Source organism: Etheostoma cragini, chromosome 14 (genome assembly GCF_013103735.1).
Source record: "Etheostoma cragini isolate CJK2018 chromosome 14, CSU_Ecrag_1.0, whole genome shotgun sequence".
In the NCBI taxonomy this organism is placed as follows: Eukaryota; Metazoa; Chordata; class Actinopteri; order Perciformes; family Percidae; genus Etheostoma; species Etheostoma cragini.
In genome coordinates, this window is record NC_048420.1 from 13,285,752 (window position 1) to 13,311,448 (window position 25,697).

The window sequence follows — 25,697 nt, forward strand, 5'->3', positions numbered from 1 at the left end:
ACATTTTAGCTTACTTGAAGACACTATTTGCAATCAACATATTGTTCAATGTTTCAACAAGTTCCACATTTGTAGAATATTCATGCGTTTAATATGTCTGTTAGTTTACTTATCACGTTTGGAATGTTGTTGACACCTATTGACCAGTGGAAACTGACTGTAGATGGCAGTCTTACGCTCCAGAACAAGCCCACATGTACATTATACAATGTTGTAGACGTCTGTTGAGACGGTTTTGGAAAGCACTGTCACAAAGCACTTTAAAAAAAATCTCATAGGGACACACTTTCAGTTGTTTTTATTGAGAGTAAACTTTGCACTGACACTTTCATTTACAGTTTTGGCCCCACATCTAACCTTCTTTTATGGACCGACTGGGAATGTATCAAGTATAATCTATGCAAGTGCAATTTCATTTTTGTTTTTTTAATTCTGAAGTGGTTGGTTGAGGGATCGTTAAAATATAAACATTATACTGTATATGCAGTAGAAAATGGCACTTCTAAATCAAGAAAACCAAAAAAGCAAATAATAACTATAATAAAAGCAACACTGATCAGTCCTCCACATCTTGCCTGACAGCACTGGATTAGTGCAACACATTAACAGCATGCTTGTGCAAATTAAAAGATCCCAGACTCTTCCATTGTGTATCCTGTTGCAACCATGCAACCTAAACAAATGTTTATTAAACCATTCCTCAGGAAACAATGTCTGAAATGTTAAGGGCAACACCAGCTGCCCTCGCACTTTATGAAATGTCTAAATATAAGCACATACAACCTGTTCAGCACCGTCACAGTTTAATGTTCAACACGAAGAGGAAAATTATTTTAGGGGTTTTATCTCTCCAGTGGAGCACTCCAGACCTCACACTTCAAACAGGCTAAAAACTCATATATTAATTAACTCATTAACACTATTAATTATTAGTGATGCATTTTAATTGCATATCACATTCTGTATAACTGGCACCTATTGTAAAGTAGAGGGAGACATTTTAACAAAACCAGAATATCTTTACATTTGTCTGGTCTGCCATGAAAATATGATTAATAACGCTCCATTATCCTCCTTTCAGTCCCAAAAGCACCAGATCACATCTCAACATAACAGGCAGTTTAATTCTCTTGTAAACATTAAAGTTGGGCAATAAAGTTTAAAGATAAAGGCTGAGTGACAAACTAGGATTCAGAGTGCCATTTCAAGAAAAACCAAAAGATGAACAACATTTGAACAACTTTAAGATTGGTGTTGATTAAAGTGGAAACACTAAAGACCCATGATTACTTTTCACATATCTTCAAAGCATTTCTTCTCTGGGGACAAGGTAAAATAAGATACACCTGGGGTACGAGGACAACCAATACTAATGTACATCAAGAACATCTGTGTATGGCAAGAGCCAAAGTGGTGTGTTCTTCATTTTCATTCATTAGCAACTTTGTTTAGCATGTTTAAAAAGTAATGACAATAATAAATACCAACAAATAAACAAATACAATTGTAACAAAAAGGCACACAGACCCAACAACTCTGGTCTCAAAAAAATGTCATTTCTATATTAAGAAATTAAAAAGGATAAATTACAGTAAAAACACAACTCATCTCCCATCTATCAACTGCAATAATCATCAGTAGTGGGATAGATACGTTAAAAATGAACTAAATGAGTGTTTACACGTTGAGTATTGACTGCATTGGCTCAGTTTTCTCAACAGTGTCAATGTACAAAGAGACAGACTGACTTGATATATTCTTACCTTTTAAAACAAAATATAAGAATATAAGACTTAATGTAGTGTAAAGTCAGACTCTTCTACTATCATACATGACCTGATCTAGTTTTATCCATTAAATATATGTTTTGAAGAGAGCCATCTTATTTTGATAAACAGTGATTCAATTTCCGTGACACGCAATTGTGACAATTGCCAAAATTGACATTATAGAAGTAGGTCTACAAGAGTTTTGCAAATTGAAACAGCTGTGAAAACTGATCCAAAGCAGTTGTAAAATACAGTAATAAGAAGACACAGCTCATCTCCAATAAAGACAGATTATTTTATAGAATGGGTAGCACGGTGTTGCAGTGAGCACTACTGACTCTTGGCTGAGACCGACCACAGACGTCCCTGTTCAAAGGGACAAGCCGATATCTGTTCTGTGATCACTGGAGCATTACACAAGAATTATGACTGTCAAATAATCCAGATAAGCACGTTGTACTAGCATGACGTCTACTGAGCAGACAAATGGATCGCCCTTCATTGCAGCCTACCAAAAGGAAACTCCAGTAATGTGTTGGCGCTCTAACGAAGCAGGCACAGTGTGCATGAAGGTCCAAAAATCAGAATTAGGCCCTCTGATTGTACAGTACGCTAAACAAGCTCCAAGGTTACAGTTATCATGTTTGGCTCCAGGATGCTCGTGGTTAGGTCGGTGTGTTAATAAAAGACTGAGTATGCGAGGCAAGTTTCGATTTCAGCAAATTCAGCATCAAAACTTTACCCTTAACAAACTGACAAGAGAAATAAAGGAAATAAATAAAATAAGAAAAACAAAACATGTGCAGCATTTAATGTGTTATAATATCAGTAGCTTTCCATTGATATACTTTGCTTCAAACACCGATTTGTTTCAAAGAATAGTTAGTCTGTTTTTAAATGCAGACAAAAGCACTTAAAAAATAAATAAAAATGAAACCGCTTATGACATAATCAACGAAGAACAAAAGTTCGCAGGGTTTTATGTCTCCTCTAGATACAGTATAATACATACAGTAAACACTCCGCAGACCTACATCTTTCATTGAGGCATCACCGTTTTATCTTTTATTTTCCCAGTTTTTGATCTTCTTTCTTCTTTACTATTATCACTCTCTTTCTGTACTTGGCTCAACCTTCTCTCTACATCGTTCTGTCGCTGTCACACCAGGTGTACTTGCTCCTCCCACTCCTCAGGGGAATGGTCCTCCTCTAAGTGAAGGATAAGGTCTGAGTCTCTCTCTGTGGCTGGGGCAGTGTGTGTGGGACTGTCTCCACCTTGGGAGTGTGAGTACAGGTGTGTGTGCGCTTCGTCCAGCGACAGGTCAGCCACACACCCTACGTCTACACCCTCCTCACCAGCCTCTCGGTTTTCCAGCTCCAGAGTACTGGGCCTCAACGTCTTAGGGCCCTCCGCACCCTCCGCACCTAGACAGGGACTTACCAACCCTCTGTCTGCTTCTGGCTCGCCCTCCAGGGGCTGCCAGATAGGGGCAGGGGTCCTGTCCCTGGAGGTCTGGCTCTCTGACTCAGTCTCAGTGTTTGTGTCAGGGGAGGAGTCAGTTTCTGTGGTGGGCGGGGAGGGGATGAGGGCCAGGCTCTGAGGGTTGTTCTGGGGGTTAATGTTGTTGTTAAACCAGGCCATGATGTTGTCCAGCAGCTGTGCACTGGCTGTGGGGTCCAGGGGCTCCAGACTCTGAGGGTCACTGAGGGTGAAAGGCCCCCCCGGGGGGATCACCGGTGAAAGCAGCAGCTCCGGCTCAAGCTCTGGAGACGGGAGGCACAACTGGGCAGGGGGCTGGAAGTCGGATTTGGGTGGGCGTTCAAGAGCATAGGAGGCAGGGCGCTCCTGAGTGTAAGAGCTACTGTGTTCGGGGCAGGGGTTGTAAGAGTTGTCTGGTTTTGGGGTGCTATCACACGTGGCTGCATGTTCCCGGTTATAAGAACTGGGATGGGCTGGGTTTTGGTTGCGTTCAAGTGCGCTGGAGGCAGTGTGTTCAGCCTCAGCCAAATAACCACTGGAGTGGCAGTAACTGGGATCTGTAATGGTGATATGGTCAAGCACATTGGTCAATGCATTCTGGTCTAGTCTATGGCTGCAGTCGCTGTAAGCAGGTTCAATGGTGTAGGGAGCAGTGAGTGTACTGTGGTTGTACGTGTGGTGAGAGCAGAGCTGCTCCTGTGTGTGTGTTTCTAGGTTATAAGGAGTGGTAATGTTCCCCAGTTTCATAAGGCTGTCTCCCAGTTCCAGCAACTCTGCACTGAGAGAGGGAGGTGGGGGAGGAAGGGGAAAGGAGTTTGACGCGGGAGGCTGGGAGGTGGAATCTGTCCTGTTAGGGGGGCGAGGAGGATCCAGTAGAGAAGTGGGGAAGGAGGGGCCTCTGGCTCCTGGAGGACCATCTGTGTTGAGAGAGTGCAAAGCAACATCACCCAGTTCTCCTGGGGGACCCGGCCTTCTCTCCTGTCCTCTGTCCAATCCTCGATCCAGCTCCGCTCTTCCCTCAATCCCTCCCTCCAGGCCTCGCTCTCTGCGGGACTCCTGAAGGGACAGCTGGATGGCCAGCAGAATGTTTGGATCATCTTCATCCAGCGAGCCCAGCGCTCTTCTGCGACCCTCACTTCTCTCTGGACCTTCTGGAACACAAAATATCACGTTAAAACAAAAACTGCTTTGTCAAGCTTGATAACAAATTGATCCCAGTGATCAATGCCTCTGTGTGCCCTGACCAGACCAGAATCATAGAGTCATAACTTAAAATCCCATTTGCTGATAGTCTGGTGTGGCGACAAGTCAATATTTATAAATGGAGAAAAAGGATTAGGATGCAGAGTCTGTCTGTGTCGGAAATGTCCCATCCTATAGACACACCTTATGTCTTTTGCATAATCCTTTTTGTAATGAAGGGCTTTATATGAGGCTATAATAAAACCTTTGCCAGACCTGTGCTGTCACTCCTCCTGCTGGTCTCTGGTGTGTTGCTGCCGCTTCTAAGGTTGAGCAGACTCAGCATGTCTCCTCTGCGCCGCGGCCTGTGTCTACGACGGTACTGGATGTCAGCATAATCCTGCAAAGAGTCATTCAAGCTGGGTTACTACAAAACCAACTTTAGCTGGGTTGGAAGTCTATTTTGCACCATGCAGGGTCACAATCTCCAGCACAGAAAACAGAATTTAGCCCATGCATATGCACAAAATGCCAGGAACTATGATGTGTTACCTGGGACTGTCTCTCTCTTTGATCTGCTGCTCCTAGTATAGAGTGACGACTCCCCATCTTAACACACATAGGCAAACTAAGTCAGCAGCAGCCACAGTCATGCATTTGCACAACCGCATACTGAAGTAGGTTACTAAGCGCAGGTTTTGGGAATAGCATTAGCTGGACACAAACCAAATAGTTAGCACAACAAAAGTTAGAGTTTCAGTCTATGGTGACAGTTTACCTCGGGGGAGGCAAAGCCGAGGTACTCCCAGTCCCATGATCCTCCAGGGTAACTGAAACAAACACAAGAAAGTTTTGCTCACACAGACACACATGAGGATGATGTCTTAAATTTTCAGTTTCTGTGTAGTTTGTCATTAAATATTTATACTATTTTTTGTGTTCTATATTCCTTGCAGTGGAGGGAAGATCATGCAAACAATAATAAACTGTTTTTTATTATTATTAATGAACAGTTTGAAGTATGTATGAATGTATTTGTCATTACTTCCTGCGGGGAGGATCAGGAGAATCGTTGGGAGCAACACCTCGAGCCACTGATGCCAGGAATTCTTGCCTCTTCTGCTGCACCAGACGGGCTGCAGTGATTATCTTGTGGCAGGGAGTCCTCAGGTACGGCCGGTTGACCTTCTGAGCCAGATCCTCCACAACCATTTCAAGGTCTGTCTGAGAAGAAAGAAAGACATTATGTTAACTTCCAAGAAGCAACTTTAAAATCTAATAATAAAAAAAAGCTCCTTCTTTAAAGTTTAAAGTTGTAGTCCATAAGATTTTGAGGAAGAAGTGTGTTACAACAATGGTGATTGAGCATATTGAGCCCTATCTTGCACCTGGCGCAGCGCGGCGCAAAGCCCAACGCAAGTGTTTTTGGTAGTTTAAGACTGAATCAGTTATCAATATTCCGTCCAGCGCCCACGTCATTTAAATAGCAAATGCACCTGTGCCCATGGGCGTGCTGGTCTTACAGTGAAGTGTGTTCAAGTGAATAATTTTTTTCAGTTTTTCTATCTTGAGGCAGTGGGAAGTGAATGCACCATTGACCAACAAAAACCTGGTAAAGAAAACAGTGCAGCATTTTATTGTTATTTTAACAGGGAATTAGTAAAATGCGCCTAGGCTTACTCACACTATGCTTGTTTCGCGCACGCACACACACATAAACGCGCACACACGGAATAACGCAAAAGGAAATGTTTGTTAATCGGTCGGGGAGGGAATCTCTGGGCACCTCACGATGCGATTCCGATTCATTTGTTTTCATTTGTAACTGTTTTTAACTGATTTTTTGTAAAGCACTTGGAACTGCCCTGTTGCTAAAATGTGCTATACAAATAAAGCTGCCTTGCCTTGCCTTGTCTTCAAAGGCCAACGTTTCGAGTCTAAACCGCTAATCGATGCAACTATTTTTTTATGTTCATTTCCATGCGTGATTTCAAAAACTATACATATAAATCTGAGTTTTTTAGATTCTGATATGCAGTATTTGTTACACACAAGTTTTAATGAAATGTTTTGTCTATTGAAGTTTTTTATTGTGTAGTTATTCCATGTTTAAGCTTTAAAAATGCTCTACCCTCTAGACAGCCAAAAAGCCTCAGAGCACATGGGCTTTAAACTCCACCCACAGCAGCAGCCGCAGTAGTCAGGACTATTTTTTTCCAAAATAAACTCTGGGAGATGAGGTTCCACATCTGGGAACTCAACTCCCGGAGTTTCTTTCTTCCTGCAATTATATCTTACCACCAAAGCTGCCACCAGAAACAACTTAACTCAAACTTACAGATGATTAAACGACAGTCTTCAGGGATCATTGGTTTTAAAGTTGTATGTCTTGTGCATGTCACAGACATGTATAAGATTACCTGCATGAGTTCAAATATCTCTTTCTGGGTGCTGCCTTGCTGCAGGAAGAAGCCGTATGGGTAAGAGCACTTCAGGACACGTCGCGTCTTCAGCAGCTCACACACACCGTCCTCAATGAACCGTGTGTCTGGAGGAGTGCCTTCACCTGGACCAAACGAGCCGGTATTATAATGCAGATAGGATTAATGCATCATGATTAAAACAAAACAAAACGCTCCATACACTTTGTTTCACATAACAGCAACTTACGGCAAATGAAGGCTCTGCTCAGCTGCTCCATCTTCTCTTTAGCTGTTTTAAGTAACTTCTGCTCCAACTAACAGACAAGACAAGAGAACACCAATGCCCAATATTTAATAATCATCCAATTGTTATGTATATTTCAAGAAGCGTTTCAATTTCTTTTTGAAATTCAGCTTTGCATTGTTGTAAATGTGTGTGTATATGTGGAGAGTGTAATACCTTATAACTGTGTTCATGGTTCTTAAAGCGAGTATAATAGTGCATGAAACGATCCAGCTCCTGAAAACTTTTGTGCTTCTTTTCTGCCTGTAACAAAAAGAAAATTTCACTCAAATAGCTTGATGTGTGTTTGCCAGTGTACATTACATGCTGTAGGGCACATGAACAAGAGACAAGTTATGGAGACGTTCTTGCAGGTTTCCACCTGCAAGAACGTTCTTCTACCTATATTTTGTGTGCATTTCTTTTTTTTTTTATCAGTGAGAGCATGTGTGTGTAAATACCTCCACAGTCATCTCCTTGGACTGTTCCTCTAGCTGTTGGATGACTTCATAACGAGTACAGCGATAATAGCCTCCTGTTGATGAGCTGTGCTTCTTCCACTCCTCCAGACATATCCAACAAAAGTCATACTTACACTATAGAGAGAGAGCAGAGTTTATTTTGTAATACCAAACAAAATACAGTAAATAATGAAATAATAATATAGAATTATCATTATTCTGTGACCAAACCTTAGTATCTACACAAGTGATGACACACAGCTGACACAGATTAATGTGTATACCTTGGCACACTGCATATGATTGCAGCCCTCATTCTTCTGAATGGGTGATTTGCAGTTGGCACACGGTTTTGAGTTTGTCAACAGCCACAGACAGTTAGCCGCATCCTCATAGGCCTCACCCACACCTGCCACTGTGGAAAGCGCACACACACACGCACACACACACACACACGCACGCACGCAGACACACACGCACACACACACACACACACGCACGCAGACACGCAAACACACATTAGCAACATCTCATTTGTCCAACACCTGCCCTGCAGATACACCCTCCAAAACACACAAATATTGATGACCTCAGAACCTGCTACTTTATAAAAGTATATTAGACATATCCTGGTAAGTTGTCTTAATAGCTGCTCTTCACTGACATGTTGTAATGATCCTCAGCAACACACAGTAAAACACAAACAACACAAAAACAGACTTACACTCCTCAGGCTTCATTTCTGTGACTTTGTGGAGCCAGTTCCTCCACATCTGACAGTCACATGGCTCATGGGCCTCGCCAAGGCACTCCCTGTCAACAGGGAGGGTGATAAAACAGAAAATTAGGTGCAGTCAAATACAATAAATTGGGACTAAAGCAGCATGACAACTTGGCATTCATTTCTAGAAATAGAAGAAAAAACAAGAAAACGACAAAAGCACAAGACGTTTCAGTTAACACAGCCTGATACAAAAAGAAGAAACGGTTGTCTTGCACACATTTCTTTTTGTCAACAACACAGTAGGAATGGGCCGGTATGAGATTCTGATGATAACCTTCAGCAAAAATATGACAGTTTCCCAGTGTTACGGTAGCCTACTGCAATAACAGCTATAAATGTATTTAAACGTCAGGGTAAAAAACAACTTTCTTTCATTAAACACAATGTATAACATTTTAAACACACTACGCACTGGCAGGGACACAGATTTCTAAAGTGCACTTTCTGTCCTTGAAGACTCATAAAAAAACAACTCATACCTTAGGAATATCAGAAAATATTTGTGATTTGAAACTGTGACTTTTTCCAACCTCGGTATACCTTGAAACAGATATCCGACCTATGCCTACAACACAGTGGCCTCTTCTTCCAGCTGTGTTGAGTGTGCAAGTATGTGTAAACAGCCAATAAATCATGAAGTGTACCAGCAGAAAAGGTGACCCTTGCCACAATCAACAGCTGGGGAGGGCAGGAGGGGGAAACTGTGTGGGTCACTGTCCCCGGGGCCTGGTCGGGTGAGTCGCACCGCCCGCTCACAACGAGCTGCAGGACACCATCGGATAGCAGGATTGTTCTCAACAAAGGCCTGCAATGGGGAGGAAGGAGAGAGGGGAGAGATAAGACAGAGGTCGAGGACACAGATATAAAAAGGTACAGAAGGAAAGACAGAACACAGACATACAGCAGGGAATCGAAGCAGTAGTGATTGGGAAATTCTCAAAAAATAAGAAATAAACAGAAACAAAGACATAATGTCTTTTGTTCTGTGTACAAATGTATAACCCTCAGCAAATGTATACAAATATGAAGCAAGAAAACGGTGAAGGGGCCAAAATACACAAAATAAATGTACAGTTGGATGAAAAGCATTCCTTTAGCTGTGGTGAGCCTAAATAAGAACATGAACATCAAGATCTAGGAGTGTGTTGTTGTTGTTGTTTTTTTTACCTTGATGTCAAACTGTAGATATCGCTGGTCCATCTCTCTGGAAACTACGCTTTCTATCACATGCACCGGCACCAACTGGTAGCACTCATAGGCCGGGCAGAAGATATTGTGTGCATCACCTTCCTGAATCTTTACATTGAGGAACCTGAGAGACACACAAATGCACACAGATGGAAAAATGTATACATAAATGCTCAACCACATTTTGAGCAACACAAGTATGCAGAGCAACACAAGTATGCAGAAATACACACACACACACACACACACACACACACACACACACACACACACACACACACACACACACACACACACACACACACACACACACACACACACACACACACACACACACACACACACACACACACACACACACACACACACACACACACACACACACACACACACACACACACACACACACACACACACACACACACACACACACACACACACACACGTCCCTACCCTTCCCAGCATGCTCTGCAGAATTCATGTCCACAGGACATGTCCACTGGATCTTCAAACACTGAGATGGAGCAGAGACAGATTCCACACTGCAGGAAGATAAAACACATGATGTTCAAATATTGACTGGCACTAAATGATATGACAATTATACCTCATGAATAGATATTATTTTTTTAATATTGTATATAGATATTGTATATTTTTTAATATTTGCTGTGTTGTCTTCATAATCACACACAGGGAATAGACTAAATAGCAGTAGCATCTATAGAATATGATGCAGAGCAATATAACAGACCTGCAATAAATCCTTCCTTTGATAAGACTTTATTAGATTTTATTATTATCATCATCATCATGTTGTGATATTACGGCCATCCAATATTATTATGTCATTTTTCCAAACACCCACACAGCTCCATTATGCTTTTCAAATAATATTAAATCCCAAGAATCTCCTACAATACAACCCAATGTCCTCTTCATGTTTAAGGAGTCTAACAACTTCAGGTCTGAACACTGGGATGCAAGCACAACATTTGCAGGTAGACAGCGAGACAGGTATTGAATATGTAATTACAGACTGCCTCGACAGCAACAGTGGACTGGGGGCTGATGTTTATGTACAACAACAAAGAGTAAAAAGAAAGAAGAAAGATGACCCATGACCTCCTTTACTATGGTGAGTTTAGATATTAACCTTCTACAATAAAACAAGTAAGACAGTTCAACTAATAAGACAAGTTTGCAAAATCTTTTCAGTCTTTGGTCTTGTGATCTAAGGCAAGTTTTACATTTAGACTAAAATCCAAAAAAGGACATTGAAAACTGCACCGTTTACTTCATTTGGCTCCCAGGGGAAATATTACTAATTAATTAACTAACTAAATAATTCGCAAAAGTAGATTTAAAGCTTTATTGCGTAACTTTTGATATTAATAAACGTCTGTTACATTCAAGCCATTGCCAAATGAGCTGTTACAAAGCTAGTTAAGACTATCATCTCAACACAACTCTCTCTGTCTTTCTCGGTATGGCTATATTCAGAGGATTGTGTCTTGGGTGAAGATCATAACCTCTTCTGAAGAATCCATCATGTTTTTAATCCTCTGTGTCCACCATGGTTACAAGTAACGGAGGAGGGGTTGGGACGCGTGCACGATCACGTAAGGCTTGTATCGTGTGGATGTGCCGACGGTTTTGTTGTCATTACTTAGAATTCCTCATGAGGGCGACAGAAGCTACACACTAGAGATTAAATAAAAACCCAAATTTGCTGCATCTTTAAAAAGTTAATTTAAACACTGATGCCAGTTAAAAACTCATCACTGGATGTCTCACCGAAGACAGGCCCTCCTCTCCAGGTGTGAGGCAGCTGTCGGTCGGGGAGGTGAGGGTGAGTGTGAGGGGTGAGCGCGGAGTCCTAGGGGTGCGAGGTGAGGGTAGGGTGTCCCATGCATTGTAGCCGCTGGGTGGTGGTGTCGGCATGGTCACACCTGAGCGCTGGCAGCAGCCCTCAGCGTCTGACATCCAGGCTTCCAGAAGCTTTTCTCTGTCCCAGTCTAAAGGGGAGAGAGGTTACACCACACACATTTAGAGGCAGGGCATATGTTGCTTTACAATACATCTCAAATCACAAAAAACAATGCTGTGCTGCGGCTTGTAAAGTTCTCATGAATATTAACTTCAACACACCATGTGCTCGGAGCAGGGCCTCTGCAGTAAAGAGGGGGGCTTGCAGCATGTCTGCCGTCTCTACGATCAGCATGTCTTTCAGCCTGCGCAAGTCCTGAAGCTTCAGTCCCTCATAAGGCTGAAATGTTAGGGAGATACAGAGAAAAATAAGAGAAGGGGAAGGTCCAGCAAGCAAGAACCCACCAGATTTCATAATTGTGGTCCCACCTCTTTGTATTGCAGCAGGTTGGTTTCACCATGTGCGTCTGTGTTTGACTGCTGAGCTGAAGAGGAGAAAACCATCTGGGACTCCAGGCTGAGAGCCAACTCGGTGTGGTGATGCCGCTCGGCATGGTCACATGGCGTCAACTTGTCCTCATCCTCCACAAAAAGGTCTGCCTCGCTCTGGATCAACAGCTACAGGGAGGGAGGAAGGGGGAGATAAGAGAGAACAAAAGGAACGGGAGGAAAAAAAGAGAAATGGATAATGGAGAGGAACAACAAATCGAAGGAACTTGTAACAAAAGAGAACAAAGGAAGTGAGAGGCAAGAGCAAGAGGGGTAGACAAAGAGAAAACAAGAGAAAGAGGAGAAGAGAGAAAGATGTGATGGCAGAAAACAGAAAAGGAATACAATAAAGGGAAGTAGACAGTGACATGTGAAGGAAGAGGGACACAAAGATGACGAATGACAAGGAGAGAAAAGGGATCAAATACATCAAGAGTCAAAAGGAAGTTTAGTCAGTTGTACAAAGATTGAGGTGTGAGAAGACAGTTTTTGAAGAGGTGAATAAAAGACAAAAGAGATGGAATGAAGAGAAATGTGTTCAAACTTTTTAACTTAAAAGGATAATATCTGGAATTCCCTCAGGCAGACCAAATCAGACTTGAGCTCACTTTTCTTTAAATTCAGGATGTGGATTTACTTCCTAATTCAAAAGCTGTAAAATCTTGAAAAACAAGGGCAAAAACACTACTTGGATTTGACAATAATGCAACACAGGGCATATGCTCCTGATAAAAGGCCTGGAATAATATTGTCTACAGATTGTTCAGGATGTAAAATCCAACCTAATCAGCCAGAGCACAGACAGATCTGCCATACACAGAACATTGTCTTCCTAATGCGAGTTTGAGTTCCAGAGGGATCCGAACAGTTTCTCTCACCTCTACACAGCTCTTCATGCCTGCAGCAGCAGCATAGTGAAGACAGGTGCTGTGGTGATTGTCGGTGGCGTTGACATTGGCCTTCTCATACTGGCCTCCCTCCAGCCTGGCGCCCGTCCAGCTCAGGATCATCTGGCAGCGGGGAAACCCACAAATACACACATACAACATTCTTTTTATGCCATCTTTGTCAATACACTTTTTTTCACAACATGTATGTTTGTCCTTGTGTTTTTACCTGCAGGCAGTCGGCACGACGCTGCTCGTCCCTCTGGGGTCGGGCCAGTCGTGGGGACAGTGCTCCCTCTGGCAGCAGCAGGATCTGCGGGCCTTGGCACAGCACGTGAAGGCACGTCTCGTTGTGCACATTGCGCTTGTTGGGGTTCCCCTCTTTACTGAACAGGAAGGACCTATATGATGCAGGTAAGGAAGAAGAGATTAAATCAAATAGAAGAAGGAATAGGGACAAAAGTTTTAGAAGTGAGATGGAAAGAGATGAAAGAAATGACGTCAACAGAAAGATGGCTTAAATCAGAAGGTGAAAGGGAAGGTGGAGGAGAAAAGTGAAGCGTACTTCAGAGAAAGACGGATGTGAAGGAAGGAGTACGATGGAGGGATAAGTGTAGATGACATGAGAATGAAGTATGGCATTAAGATGGATTGTGAGATGAGTGTTGGTGGGTAAAAAGAGCAGTAGAGAGGGGGGATGGCAGAATACAGACTATTTCTGTTTAACATCTCAGACATAATGGACCTGCCACGCACGCCAGTTGCACTGAGAGCCAGGGTGTGGTTGCTTTTCAGTTTAGTAAATGGTTGTTCTCTGCTCTGTCGGTAAACCTCCATTTACTGATTAGCTCCTTTATTTGGCTCCACCTACATTCTGTTTTTTTCTTTTCAAATTGATTTCTACACTTCTACTTCCATCTCTTTTTCTATCCTACACTTGCTTTTTGTCTCCTCCTCAACAATGTCAATTCTTCATTGAATTGGGGGCGGCCTTGACCAACTGCCACTTTGCTCGTTTGAAAGCCATGTGTTTTCTCTCTCTCTCTCTCTCTCTCTCTCTCTCTCTCTCTCTCTCTCTCTCTCTCTCTCTCTCTCTCTCTCTCTCTCTCTCTCTCTCTCTCTCTCTCTCTCTCTCTCTCTCTCTCTCTCTCTCTCTCTCTCTCTCTCTCTCTCTCTCTCTCTCTCTCTTGCTTCAATTTCATCAGCTGTATAACATGAATAGTTGAAAAGACCTTCTAGTTCTCAATAATGCAACTTCAACAAAGAAAATAACACAACGTCATTGGATTTCCACTGGTTGAATACACAACAAATGTAAAACGTCCCCCTCTGCTCTCTCTTTAGTAGCCACTATTGAATTAGTGTTTGAATGTTTCCTTTTTGTGTAGCCTTCCTTCCATTGCTCTCCCGCTTTTCGAATTTTGACCTTCTTATCCTGTCAGCCACAAGCCCCTGAAGCCTCCCCCCTAATGACAGTGCACTGCCAATTCACCCTCACAGCAATAATCACTAATTATTCCCCTCTCAACAACCCAACCTCGAAACACACACACACACAGACACAAGCACACACACACACTAAGGATGGATCAGTCTACTAAAAAACGTCATGTTTTGCAGCAATTGTTGAGTTCAAACGCTTCACACTGATCAACAATTAACACTGAAATTCTGAATTTGTTTGTAGTGTTAGTGAGCAAGGACGAAACCTCTCCAATAGCTTGAAGAAAAGAACACACGGAAATAAAAAGGAAGTTACTGTATGTTGACAAAATACATCTGCTTTATGTCTTGGCCTTCTTCAAACAAAGGAAATCAATTGTTCACAATGAGTAACCAAGTCACTGTTGTTATGTACATATTTCTGACTGTGTTCTCCTTCACGACTGTGTTGTGGGGGAAGCGTTACACTTCCTGAACTACACCCATTTTTCTTGTAATAGGTCTACTGATTTCCCAGTTTGCACAGCTCATGGGATTACTATCCAATCCAGCCCACGGGATCTAGAAGAGGGCAAAAATACATACTTCACAGCAGATACAGTATATGTTAAAAATAATCTAATTAACAGGACTCTAGCATCTATCAGCCCACCCTGTCCTCTATGAGTCTTTATTTCTTTTAGGTTTCTCAGACGTCTATCTGCTTGCCTCTTCCAATCAAGCTTTAGTAAATGTACAAAGAAGCAATTCCTCTGATACTTATCAGGAGCAGAACGCTGGGTTCAGCACGCCTCTCTGGCCCATTATAGTTTAGTAGGAAGGGACACAAATAGCACACCAATTGATTCACTGTTTTATTCACAGACTCGGACACATTAAGCAGTTGTGGAGTCACAGTTTCCTCCCCTCAAAACACACACATGCACGTGTGCACACACGCAGATGCACAGATAATTGACTGGCTTTTTCAAACAGCTTCCTCTGACCTCCCCGACCCCCCCGTAATCATGGAAAGAAAGGGCTAAAGAGAGGAAGAGTGTGAGGAGGATTAGGAGGTAAGACTGGCTATTGAGTCCCTGAATCAGCTGTCTTCATCATGGCCAGCAGCCTTATTATACCTTATCAAACCTTTTTTTTGTTTGACTCCTTTCGTTTAGGTTCGTTAGACTCAGTGACTCCCCTCTTGTATTTCTCTTGAAACCTTATTCAAGGGAGGGTTTACTGTTGTGTACACCTTTTTCAAGCAAGTATGCATGCAATGAAAGTCCTAACAGCACAATAGCCATGAAGTAAAGTCAAATCTGTTAACACTCAAAGTGGTACTGCAGCAATTCAGAAATGCACTTTCATTCAGTTGGGCGATCAGAAGCAGAGTAATCCTGACTTTTTAGTCCCTAGAGTTTCTAGAACCTCTCTGCTTCCTAAATGTCCAGTTTTTTGTTTTTTTTTAACCCTGCCCAAAGTGTGTACCGCTTGCATTCTCATATAAATTTGAAGTTTAAATCAAGCAATAGAGACAACCCTAATGACATCATTCTTTCCTCAGACTTTAGAAAACCTCCTCCAGAACCCCATCAGACCATCATAAATATGTTTTCACATGCTGGATAGTCCTCCTCATGACAAGTACACTGAATTTCCTGTGTAAAATGTGCCCCTTTCATGTCTGCTTTTTGTTTAGGTTGTCACAGTTGCTCTAGTAACTGTTAGTAACTGTGCTTTTGTTCATGGCTAATGCACGTCTCCTGTGTCTGGCATACATAAACATGACTTTAGTAATGTACACCTTGTAACATAATTTACATATTTTAGGAATATATGTGACTGGTCTCTTCTGTCCAAAAATACCTCTTCTTGTCTTAAAAATAGTTATGCAATTATGAAAAACAATTATGAAAATTATGACTCTCAGAAATGTATTAAAGCTGACATCTTGCTATTTGTTATTCAGTTTAATATGACTAACTTGCATAAGTGTTTATGTATTTTGTTTGTGTGTGTGTATTTGATAACTGCTTAACAACATTACAGACTGCAGCCTCATAAATTACAGTTAAATTCAATCAACACCTTTGACATTCTCAACCAATCTAAACCAAAAAATAGGTTTGTTTTTGTACCTGAGCAGACGTGTCATGGCGTGGCGGCACACATAGTGCAGGGGCGTGTTGTGCTGGTACTGCTCTCCGTACGACGCATTTGGGTCCAGGCCGTCCCTGAACTGAGGGTTGCCCTCATACAGCTGCCAGGCCAGAGCCTCATCACCCCCCACCAGGGCCTTGCGGAACTTGGTGGCTGTGTTGCCCATGGCTTCAAGCTTGCAAAGGGCCGCCCGCCTAAAGGGAGCTGTGGCAGATGCCTGTCTGCCTGCCTGCCTGCACCGCCTTCCTCCTCCTCTTCCTCCTCCCCCGTTCACCACAGGTCACAACTTAGAGCAACATGGTTCAGTTTTTTCCTGCCCTGTAAGTCAAAAGAGAGAGGGGAAGATTGATTAGGAGGAAAGAGGGACATGAGGAGAGCAAAGAATGAGAATGAGTTAATAAAAGGCTGGTGAAGGTAGGAAAAGGGAGAGAAAATCAAGACAGAAGTCAGGAAGTGAAGAAGTAAGGAGACAGGTGGAAAGGGAGCGAGCGAGCAAATGAGAGAGAGAGAAAGAGCAGCTCAATTAATCAGTCCATCCATCGATCAGCTGATGTATTGTGGTGAGGATGTTATTTTACCACTTAGGGGGAAACAAAGGGAGAGAAAAGAAGATAGAAGACAGAGAGATAACTATAAAGAAGTCAGGCAAGAGGGGTTAGTTTGATATCCAAGCCATCGACTAGTTAGTCAGGTGATGACGGTCACGATCAATAATACCACAGCTGGCCACCAAACGTTTGTGAAAAATTACACACATAAGGCTGTTAACATACTTTTCTGCTACTTGAGATATGAGAGCCTGAGCGTATGTTAAACTGTGCAGCACTAATATGCTGTGACAACACTAGTTTTACTTTTCCTCTCAGGCACTAAAACAAAGAATCGCGGCTAGTGTTGAGTTTTACTCTTCCAGCAACACCTTCTAAACTTCCTGTAGATTATATAATTGTTAATTATCTTCCTATCAATTATATATTTACTTAAATGACAAGACAAGAATTTGTAATATCACAAAAAAAAAATACAGCATGCAATCCAACAGTAATGTGTGGTATGGTGAAACAAACAAACTCTTGTCACATAATCACTATCTTTATCTGTGTACTGTTTCATTTCCTTCCTTGTCTTCCCCACCTCTCCCTCTCCCCCACACACACGGGTATGTGAGTGTGTATTGGGCCGTTGAGGGTATCATTACAGTCTTCATTCTATGGCCATCTGTCTGGCCCTCACAAAGAGCCTCTTTTAGCCCGGCTACAGTTGGCCGCTGGCTGGATGGGCTCTGGACCATTTGAATAGCGTGGCTGGCTGCCTCCCCTCCTCTGCCTCCCATTTCTATGCAGTGACAGACAGGGAAACACACACTGACAGACAGAGACATACGGCCCGCGCAGAAGCTGCAACCACTGGCGAATAATAGCCAACATCTTTTAAGTTCTGCTCCTGTGATGCATTCAGCAGTGTGTGTGTGTGTGTGTGTGTGTGTGTGTGTGTGTGTGTGTGTGTGTGTGTGTGTGTATAAAGTGGTGGTGATGAGGGGGGCTACTATAGATAATAGGTCAGTCTGTCTGCTTGGCTCTCTGTTTTGTGCACACTGGTTTACTTCCAGTTCACTTCACTCTTCTGTGTATCTCCGCCAGTCTCTCTGTCTCTCATACTAAATAAGGACAGGAAGTGTGGACATGGAGGAACTTTGGAATTTCAGGGAACGCAAGGTTTGTACTTAGCAGTGACAGCGCAATTATCTACTATTATGAAAGCTCTTTGAGCCTACGTGTCATTCTGTGGTCAGGAGGAGTGAGGCTAAGAAAGTGTTTAAATTCATGTTGACTGGACACTAAATCTATTAGCCGTAAAGCCAGACAGGAATAAAAAGGTACATTTATGAATTATTAAAGTTATTAACCTTTTAAATTTAAATTGTATTAGTGAAAATTAACTATTTTGTTACATTGGTTCCACAGTTCTACACAGAACAGTCCTCCGGCACACATGGTATTCCCCATTTTAGGCAGTGTGATATTGAGACTTAATGACTCATGAGCTTAAGAATCCCAAACACATGAATGTGGTCTGGAAATGTTTGTCTGGTGATTCTTGCTGACAAGAAGTCAAGTCATGGCAATCATGGTTTCTCAAGAACCCAGGCAGAAATACACACATTAGACATAATTAAACATTGTCTGGCGTGACTGCCTTGGTGCTTTCTATATGTATAGTAAAGGTTTAAGTTTTAATGGTTAGTTATTACATCTCTAGTGTGATGATTGCTGCTTTTCACTTTAAAAAATACATTTAGGTTTTGGAATGCTGCTTGAACAAAACAAGACATTTGAATACTTTACCTTGTGCCCTATCTAGGAAAGTGTGTTTCTGACATGTTATGGACTAAACTATTAATTGATTGTTCCGGGAAATAGATTGAGTCCGATTAGTACAGTCAATATCCATTATTTTCATTGTAGAAAAAAACAATTATTTTCTTGAATGAATGCTTAGCTGTTTAGTCAATAAAAGTCAGAAAATTGTGAAATATACGACCCGTCGAAAACTCAAAGATTTTCATTTAACAGTGATGTAATAACAGTAAAATATCATTATTAGTTAAGCACTTGCACATTTTGTTTTCCCAACTTGTATATACTTTAAATATTTGTTATAGTATTTTATCCTATTATTATTTCATATATATTGTATACTAGTATTTAATTTTATTTATATTCTGTGGTGTGTAACTGATATTTTGCTGCTATAACACTATAATGGGATTCTAAAATATCTATCTATCTAAAGCAGCAAATCCACACGTTTAAGAAGATGGAAATTGAGAGGGGCAGTTATGCTTGAATAATTAGCCTACTAATGATTAAGTCATTGCAAAAATATGTGCCAATTAACTTTCTGCCAATCAACTAACTGACCTATGCACCTATACGGCCAGATCTACAGTTACTACTGTCACTATTTCATGCTTTTACAACAAATACCACCCACTGTGGTACCACCTTTACAGTTATCAAAACCTGCTGTCATCTGATAGACATCAAGTCAGACACCTCAGTCAAAGTATGGAACATCCTTCTGTATGAACTGACAAAAGCAGTTTGTCAAAAGAGACATCAAACTTCTATGGGGGAGCTAAAGTCATAGTGTAAGTTACTTCAATAGCACTTTGGCATTTACCAAAATTAGCTAGGTCACCGTCAATCAATCAGCTACATATTCAGGTCAGACCTCGTGTGGTTGTCCCTGAAGAAGTGTGTCAGCATGAAATGGAGCACAAAACAAACAGCAGGGCGACTTCTCTTTGCATGTTTCTGTCCATGCGGCCCCTCGGTTAAAGCTCCTTTGTTCAACACACTGACAGTGTCTTTATGAATTACCAACACAACAGGAAAGCGAGTGCGGGTTTTTCGAAATACTGCTGATAAAAACGCTTTACCTTGGGTGTTAACGTTTTCTCACGGCTGTGACGGCGCCGTTGGAAAACGTTAACACCCAAAGCAGACTACCTTTCTACCGTTCCCGAAGCTAGCACACCTCTGAGGTACACATTAGCGCGTTATTTTAGCCTCAACTAACGTTACCTACAGCAGGACAACAACAAATCTCCGCCGTTTTACTTACACGGTCGTTTCACTTGGTCACTAGTCGCACATTCGGAAATTTGCGTAAATCGAGGGCCATTATCCTATTACTGTCATTCGCATCCCCGGCTGCTATTCCGCTGAACCATCCTCTCTGCCACCGGACCCGGTGGGGACGATGATGATGCTGCTGAGAGCGGAGGGGCGAGACTGACTGGATCGCTTCAGTATGTTGTTGTGGCTGACAAAGAGAAAGGCGTATTGCGCATGCTCGGGACCAACTGTCATAAGGGGAGCGCTCACCTGATTGGTAGGTTGTCTGAGTTCGTTTGGTGTAGCTGCTGTTTATTATTGTAACCTTTTTGGTGCATTTTAATATTTATACAGGCTATATAGACATAAACTTAAATTGCCCCCCCCCCCCCCCCCCCCCCCCCCGCCATGAGTAATATTAATATACTGTGTATTATAGTGTTCCCAACCTTTTTCTGTGTTTGTGACTCTTGATCCCGCAATCCCTTAAAGTCCTGACCCGAGAGCAATTACCACTGTATCTTATCACGGCATGTTAATACTGATGTATTCATTTATAAACATAATTTTATGTTGAAATTAAAGTTAGGTTGAAGTGTATATAATTTTAACTGGGGAGGGTAATTCGTTAACGCCCATATATTCAATAAACTTAACATTTATTTTGTATGTGAAATAACCTATTTATCTGTAAAGTAACTAGTCGCGACAGCTATCACTATTGCGGAGTAAAAAGTACAAAAGTTGAATCTGAACTGTAGAGTGGTAGAATTACTAAGTACAAGTAAAATACAGGTAGTTGAGTAGGCCTACATTTAGTTAGTTATATTCCACCACTCGTCTTCCATACTCATAGATTCATGAAATAATCATTATCCCAAAAACAAAACATGGTCAGACTTAAGACTTTATTAATAGTGACAAGACACAAATGATATACAATTTTACAAATGTATGTATTTACTGGAACAATCTTATTATTGGTCTTTAAAGGTAAAAAAGGTGCAGAATGCAAAGGAGCATCTCAGCTAATAACACATGACATCTCTCTGTATCGTTTTCGCTCTCTCTCTCTCTCACACATACACACACAGACACACACACATACACACACACTTCTAATCATCTTGACAGCAGATGCCCATAATGCAAGCCTGACACAGGGACGCCTCATGAGGTTTGGTCCAAACCTTAGTAGAGCTTGCTGATGAGCCATCATTGTCGTCCTCCTCATCGTCGTAGCAATTCTTCCGGATTTTGCTAAACAGCCTGAGCAAGGCTTCTTCCACCTCTTTCTTGGAAAAACCGGGGAGGTCAAACTCATCGTCTTGGCAACGGCGACAGGCCTGTCCAAAGGGCCGCATGATGACTGTCCCACGGTCACCCCGCAGCCGGTAACGGAACAACACCACCACCCGTGCTGAAGGCCAGATCTTGTTGCAGGATGCACACTGAAAACTGTTGAGAAATTAGAGGACAATAACTGAGAGTCACAGCTTCTCTTAGGTAAAATTTGACCCAAGGTATTATCAGATCAACTGTGTTTCCTGCAAGTAATGACCATTTTTGAAAAGTTAAAATAACATTTCAATTTAAAAGGATGATTCTTCCCATAACGTGTTGGTTAACTCATGTCCTGATTTCCTAAGTCACCTAGCCTGACAGGCCAGACCCACATCAACTCTGGCTGAAGATTACATTTGCTGCCGCTAGGGCGCGTCTATGTTTCTAGGCTACAAGTCACCAGACAGCAGGGTAACAAGTGCAAGCTTTACCCAGGGTGGAGTACCAGGTTTTTCCACAGAACGACAATGTTTTACTGTACATGACCTTATCTTTATGACACCATCATCATATGATCGGTCAAGGCAACAGGAATGAGTAGAAAACACAACAAGACATCTTGCTGTCAGCCAACTGCTATTGTTAGAAAAACAGAAACTCTGTCCACACTTATTACCTAGGCCACAGCACATTTTATCCTCTTTGATCTAAATGTTTATTAATGTATATGGTTTAAAGTTATATTGGTACGTTGACAATATAGAACAATACATACTGTCCATAGGCACAGTGGCTGTAGATCTTCCAGCCTCTCTTCCTCTCCTCCTTGGTGACGATGTTTGTCTGGTTGTAGTTAAAGGTAAGATTCCACTGGTCTCCATAGTCCAGCTCATTGTCATCGTACAGCAATTCCTCAAAGGTGTCCATCCACAAGGAAGGAACCCAGTCTGCACAAGTGCAAATAAACATTGCTTTAGAGTCAGACCTCCAGGGTAAATGACCAAACTCTCAGCAGGAAGCAACTGGTATGTTCCGAGGCAAAACATATTTTTGTCGAGCCTGCTTGTTATACTAATTCAGATTAAGAAAGTTTGAATTAATATAACGTAAAAATAAATGTAAATGTAAAAGATGCTTAGCCTTTTTCTAGCAAAATATGAACACTAAATATTGACTTTGCATAATGGCCTCAATTTATCAAAAGCAAATATGCATAGCATCAAATTAAACTGCATATTAACGTATTACACACACACACCCACAAGAAAAAAAGCCACTATGTGTTACCTGTAGATCTGCTCATGTTGTTCGGTGAGATACTTAATGAGCTTCTGTTGAAATGAGGCGACGTTTGACTTGTGAATGTCGCTCGCTCTATTTATTATGAGCAGCTGTTGGTCTGGAAAACGAAACTTAACAACACACTTTCATTTTCCATCTAGCTTGTGATTCAGTTCGAGGGGCCAATTCAAGAATGCAAGTACATACACTTCTCATACTCACTTTTACAACACAGACACACACACACACACACACACACACACACACACACACACACGCACACACACAAACAAAATAAAAAAATGCACACACTACGTTTTCTCACAAAAATGTGTCTATGTGCAGGCTAAAAAGTTAGATTTTAGATTGGTGGTTGCATCCTATGCCCCAATCTTCAATTTACAATTCAAAATGTCCTTAAGGAAGACACTTAAAGGAGAATTCCAGCCAATTTTTATGTTCATAATGATTGCTATAAATATGCGAGTACTTTCGTGTGAAAACACCCCCAACCTGAATCAATGCAGGCAACATAGAGCACCTGCAGCTACGTGTACAAGCTTCCCCTGAGCTAAAACGGCAGATAACGGGGCAAGTTTTAGATTGCCTTTTTGACTCTCAACAGACACACGATGCAATTAATTTGTCTGTACATCATGAGCAAGGCCCTTACTTAACATCAAGATGCGTTTTCAAGTCACAAAAACACATTTTTTGATCGGGAAAGAGTTTGTGAAGGACAAGGGGCCAGATGGGCGGCAATTATCCTGGAAATGGACTGTCATTGACTACTCACATGTAGTCTGGATCAACATACCATACCATACCATACCATACCAACTTTATTTGTTAAGCGCTTTACAACAACCAAAGTCGACCAAAGTGCTGTACAGAAAATAAACAAAGAAATGTATAATTAATAACCATACAATTAAAAAAAACACACAAAGTAGCAAATAAGAACAAGTAAATGAAGTCGACATCTTACTATGTGTCAAAAGCCAAGGAGAAAAAATGGGTTTTAAGAAGGGTTTTAAAAATAGATAAAGAAGAGGCCTGTTTTACATGCAAAGGCAGATCATTCCATAGTTTAGGGGCAGACACAGCAAAGGCACGGTCCCCTCTGAGCTTACGCTTAGTTTTAGGCACAGTCAGGAGCAGCTGATCATCTGACCTGAGAGCGCGGACAGGTTTATAAGAGTGTAGAAGCTCAGAGAGATATGGCGGGGCAAGAACATTTAGTGATTTAAAAGCAAATAACAGAATTTTAAAATGGATCCTAAATTGAATAAGAAGCCAGTGTAGTGAAGCTAAAATAGGGGAGATGTGCTCATGTTTACGTGTGCCCGTTAAAAGACGTGCTGCTGCATTTTGTATCATCTGTAGACGGGTGATGGATGACCCACTAACCCCCACATATAGTGAATTACAGTAGTCCAGCCGTGTAGTTATAAAGGCATGGATAGCAGTTTCAAAATGTTGCCTTGACAAAATTGGCTTTATTTTGGCCAATTGCCTCAAATGAAAGGAGCTTGATTTGACAACAGCTTTGATTTGATTGTCAAATTTAAGCTCAGGGTTCACTTTAACTCCTAGGTTTGTAATGTTAGATTTAAGATAGGGTGCCAAGGAGCCCAAATCTACAGGCAGGGACCCAGTGGTGCCTCCAAAAACCATCACTTCTGTTTTAAAAAGTTTAGAGCCATCCAGGCTTTTATGTCGTCAAGACAATTGAATAGTTGTCCAACTGAGTTATCGTTTTTCTTTTTAAGAGGTACATAAATCTGACTGTCATCTGCATAACAGTGGTAAGAAATGCCGTACTTTCTAAATATGGAACCAAGTGGAAGCAAATACAAAGAGAAAAGCAGAGGGCCGAGGACTGAGCCCTGTAGGACCCCACACAAGAGAGGAGCAGAGGAGGATACAAAATCACCTATGCTAACACAAAAACTCCAGTTCTATGCCACTGATGCCCACCCACTGCCTTAAACGTGAAATCAATATTTCATGATCCACTGTGTCAAATGCAGCAGTTAGATCTAAAAGCTCAAGGATAACACAATCGCCAGAGTCAGTTGCTAAAAGATATCATTAAAAACTCTTAAAAGAGCAGTTTCGGTACTGTGCAAGGTTTTGAAACCGGACTGGAAAACCTCTAGTATTTTATGTTCTTCCAAAAAGGCCAATAATTGATTGTGCACAATCTTCTCTAAGATTTTTGAAAGGAAAGGCAATTTAGAAATAGGCCTGAAATTTGCAAGAACTGACGGATCTAGAGCAGGTTTTTTAATCAGAGGTTGAATTACTGCATGTTTTAAAACATGAGTATATTTCCAGGACAAGTGCCTGACATCCAGCGTGTGAGCCAAACACCGGATTTCCATCTCCTGTGTGTTGCCGTTCTCAAACTCTGTTCGATTCAGAAAACTGTCTGCACCTCTAAGATTTAAATGTGATATTAACATATGATACACAAACCAACAAAGAGAGGGTGAATGGCATGCAGCAAAGGGCTGCAGGTCAGAGGGGAAACTGGGCCTGCTGCGTCGAGGAGTAAACCTCTGTACATGGACGCCCACTCTACCAAACTAAGGTATTTTGGCACCCCTGCTCATGTTGTTTGATGATTTGATATTTGATGAGGGTCTGGTAGATTAGATGAAGCGACGTTTTACTTGTGAAAGTCGCTCTGCAGACAGTATCTGTATTTATTATCTGTCAGCAGCGGTTACTCTAGAAAGCAAAACAAATGTTAAATACTTGTAAAATAGGAAACTTTCGGACAATTTTCCTTCTGCGTCATTTTTAAGAATGATCCAAATGTCTTTCATATAATACTATTTTAAATTGCTAAAGCGCTCTATCATACATATGAAAAAAGAAAGAAACGCAGGATCTATTTGCTCTTTTCCCAAAGCCACTTTTTAACAATTTTCCTTATGCTTATAATGATGAGGTTTTCCTGTTCATTAATGTCTATTTGTTTTATCAATTGCTGTAGATGTTTTTTTTAATTTACAGTGACAACATCGCAAGTGTGACGCAATTA

At 41.6% G+C, this 25,697-nt stretch overlaps 2 protein-coding genes across 6 annotated transcripts; both read right to left on the bottom strand.

Annotated features, from left to right (window-relative positions):
* Positions 1-283: 283 nt before the first annotated feature.
* LOC117957356 (ankyrin repeat and IBR domain-containing protein 1-like) lies at positions 284-20,289 on the bottom strand. 4 transcript variants are annotated; one of them, XM_034893041.1, is made up of 21 exons: positions 20,088-20,289; positions 16,439-16,778; positions 13,105-13,276; positions 12,867-12,998; positions 11,929-12,117; positions 11,722-11,839; positions 11,368-11,588; positions 10,024-10,112; positions 9,550-9,694; positions 9,027-9,187; positions 8,323-8,411; positions 7,883-8,007; positions 7,599-7,733; positions 7,315-7,401; positions 7,102-7,168; positions 6,852-6,997; positions 5,477-5,655; positions 5,210-5,261; positions 4,984-5,040; positions 4,708-4,831; positions 284-4,400 (listed from the first exon to the last, which is right to left on the bottom strand). In XM_034893041.1, the coding sequence occupies exons 2-21, from the start codon at positions 16,624-16,626 to the stop codon at positions 2,929-2,931; spliced, it is 3,948 nt and encodes a 1,315-aa protein (XP_034748932.1). In that variant the 5' UTR covers positions 16,627-16,778; positions 20,088-20,289; the 3' UTR covers positions 284-2,928. The 4 variants fall into 4 exon arrangements, with proteins under 4 accessions (XP_034748932.1, XP_034748931.1, XP_034748930.1 ...); XM_034893040.1 differs by having other exon boundaries at positions 284-4,397; positions 7,883-8,013; XM_034893039.1 differs by having other exon boundaries at positions 7,883-8,013.
* LOC117957358 (receptor-transporting protein 3-like) lies at positions 9,947-25,373 on the bottom strand. 2 transcript variants are annotated; one of them, XM_034893044.1, is made up of 4 exons: positions 22,652-22,818; positions 22,140-22,311; positions 21,194-21,538; positions 9,947-10,015 (listed from the first exon to the last, which is right to left on the bottom strand). In XM_034893044.1, exons 1-3 carry the CDS (start codon positions 22,665-22,667, stop codon positions 21,199-21,201), a joined length of 528 nt encoding a protein of 175 aa, XP_034748935.1. In that variant the 5' UTR covers positions 22,668-22,818; the 3' UTR covers positions 9,947-10,015; positions 21,194-21,198. The 2 variants fall into 2 exon arrangements, with proteins under 2 accessions (XP_034748935.1, XP_034748936.1); XM_034893045.1 differs by lacking the exon at positions 9,947-10,015 and adding an exon at positions 25,298-25,373 and having other exon boundaries at positions 20,972-21,538; positions 22,652-22,698.
* Positions 25,374-25,697: the final 324 nt, after the last annotated feature.

Bases quoted from the DNA above. Each gene is read 5' to 3' on its own strand.
- LOC117957356 (XM_034893039.1), bottom strand. From the start codon at position 16,626: ATGGGCAACACAGCCACCAAGTTCCGCAAGGCCCTGGTGGGGGGTGAT. The intron at 7,402-7,598 runs GTATTTACACAC...TTTTTGTTACAG, and splicing joins CCAAGGAGATGACTGTGGAG to GCAGAAAAGAAGCACAAAAG. The intron at 6,998-7,101 runs GTAAGTTGCTGT...CGTTTGGTCCAG, and splicing joins GAGCAGAGCCTTCATTTGCC to GTGAAGGCACTCCTCCAGAC.
- LOC117957358 (XM_034893044.1), bottom strand. The intron at 21,539-22,139 runs GTATGTATTGTT...ATTTCTCAACAG, and splicing joins AGCCACTGTGCCTATGGACA to TTTTCAGTGTGCATCCTGCA.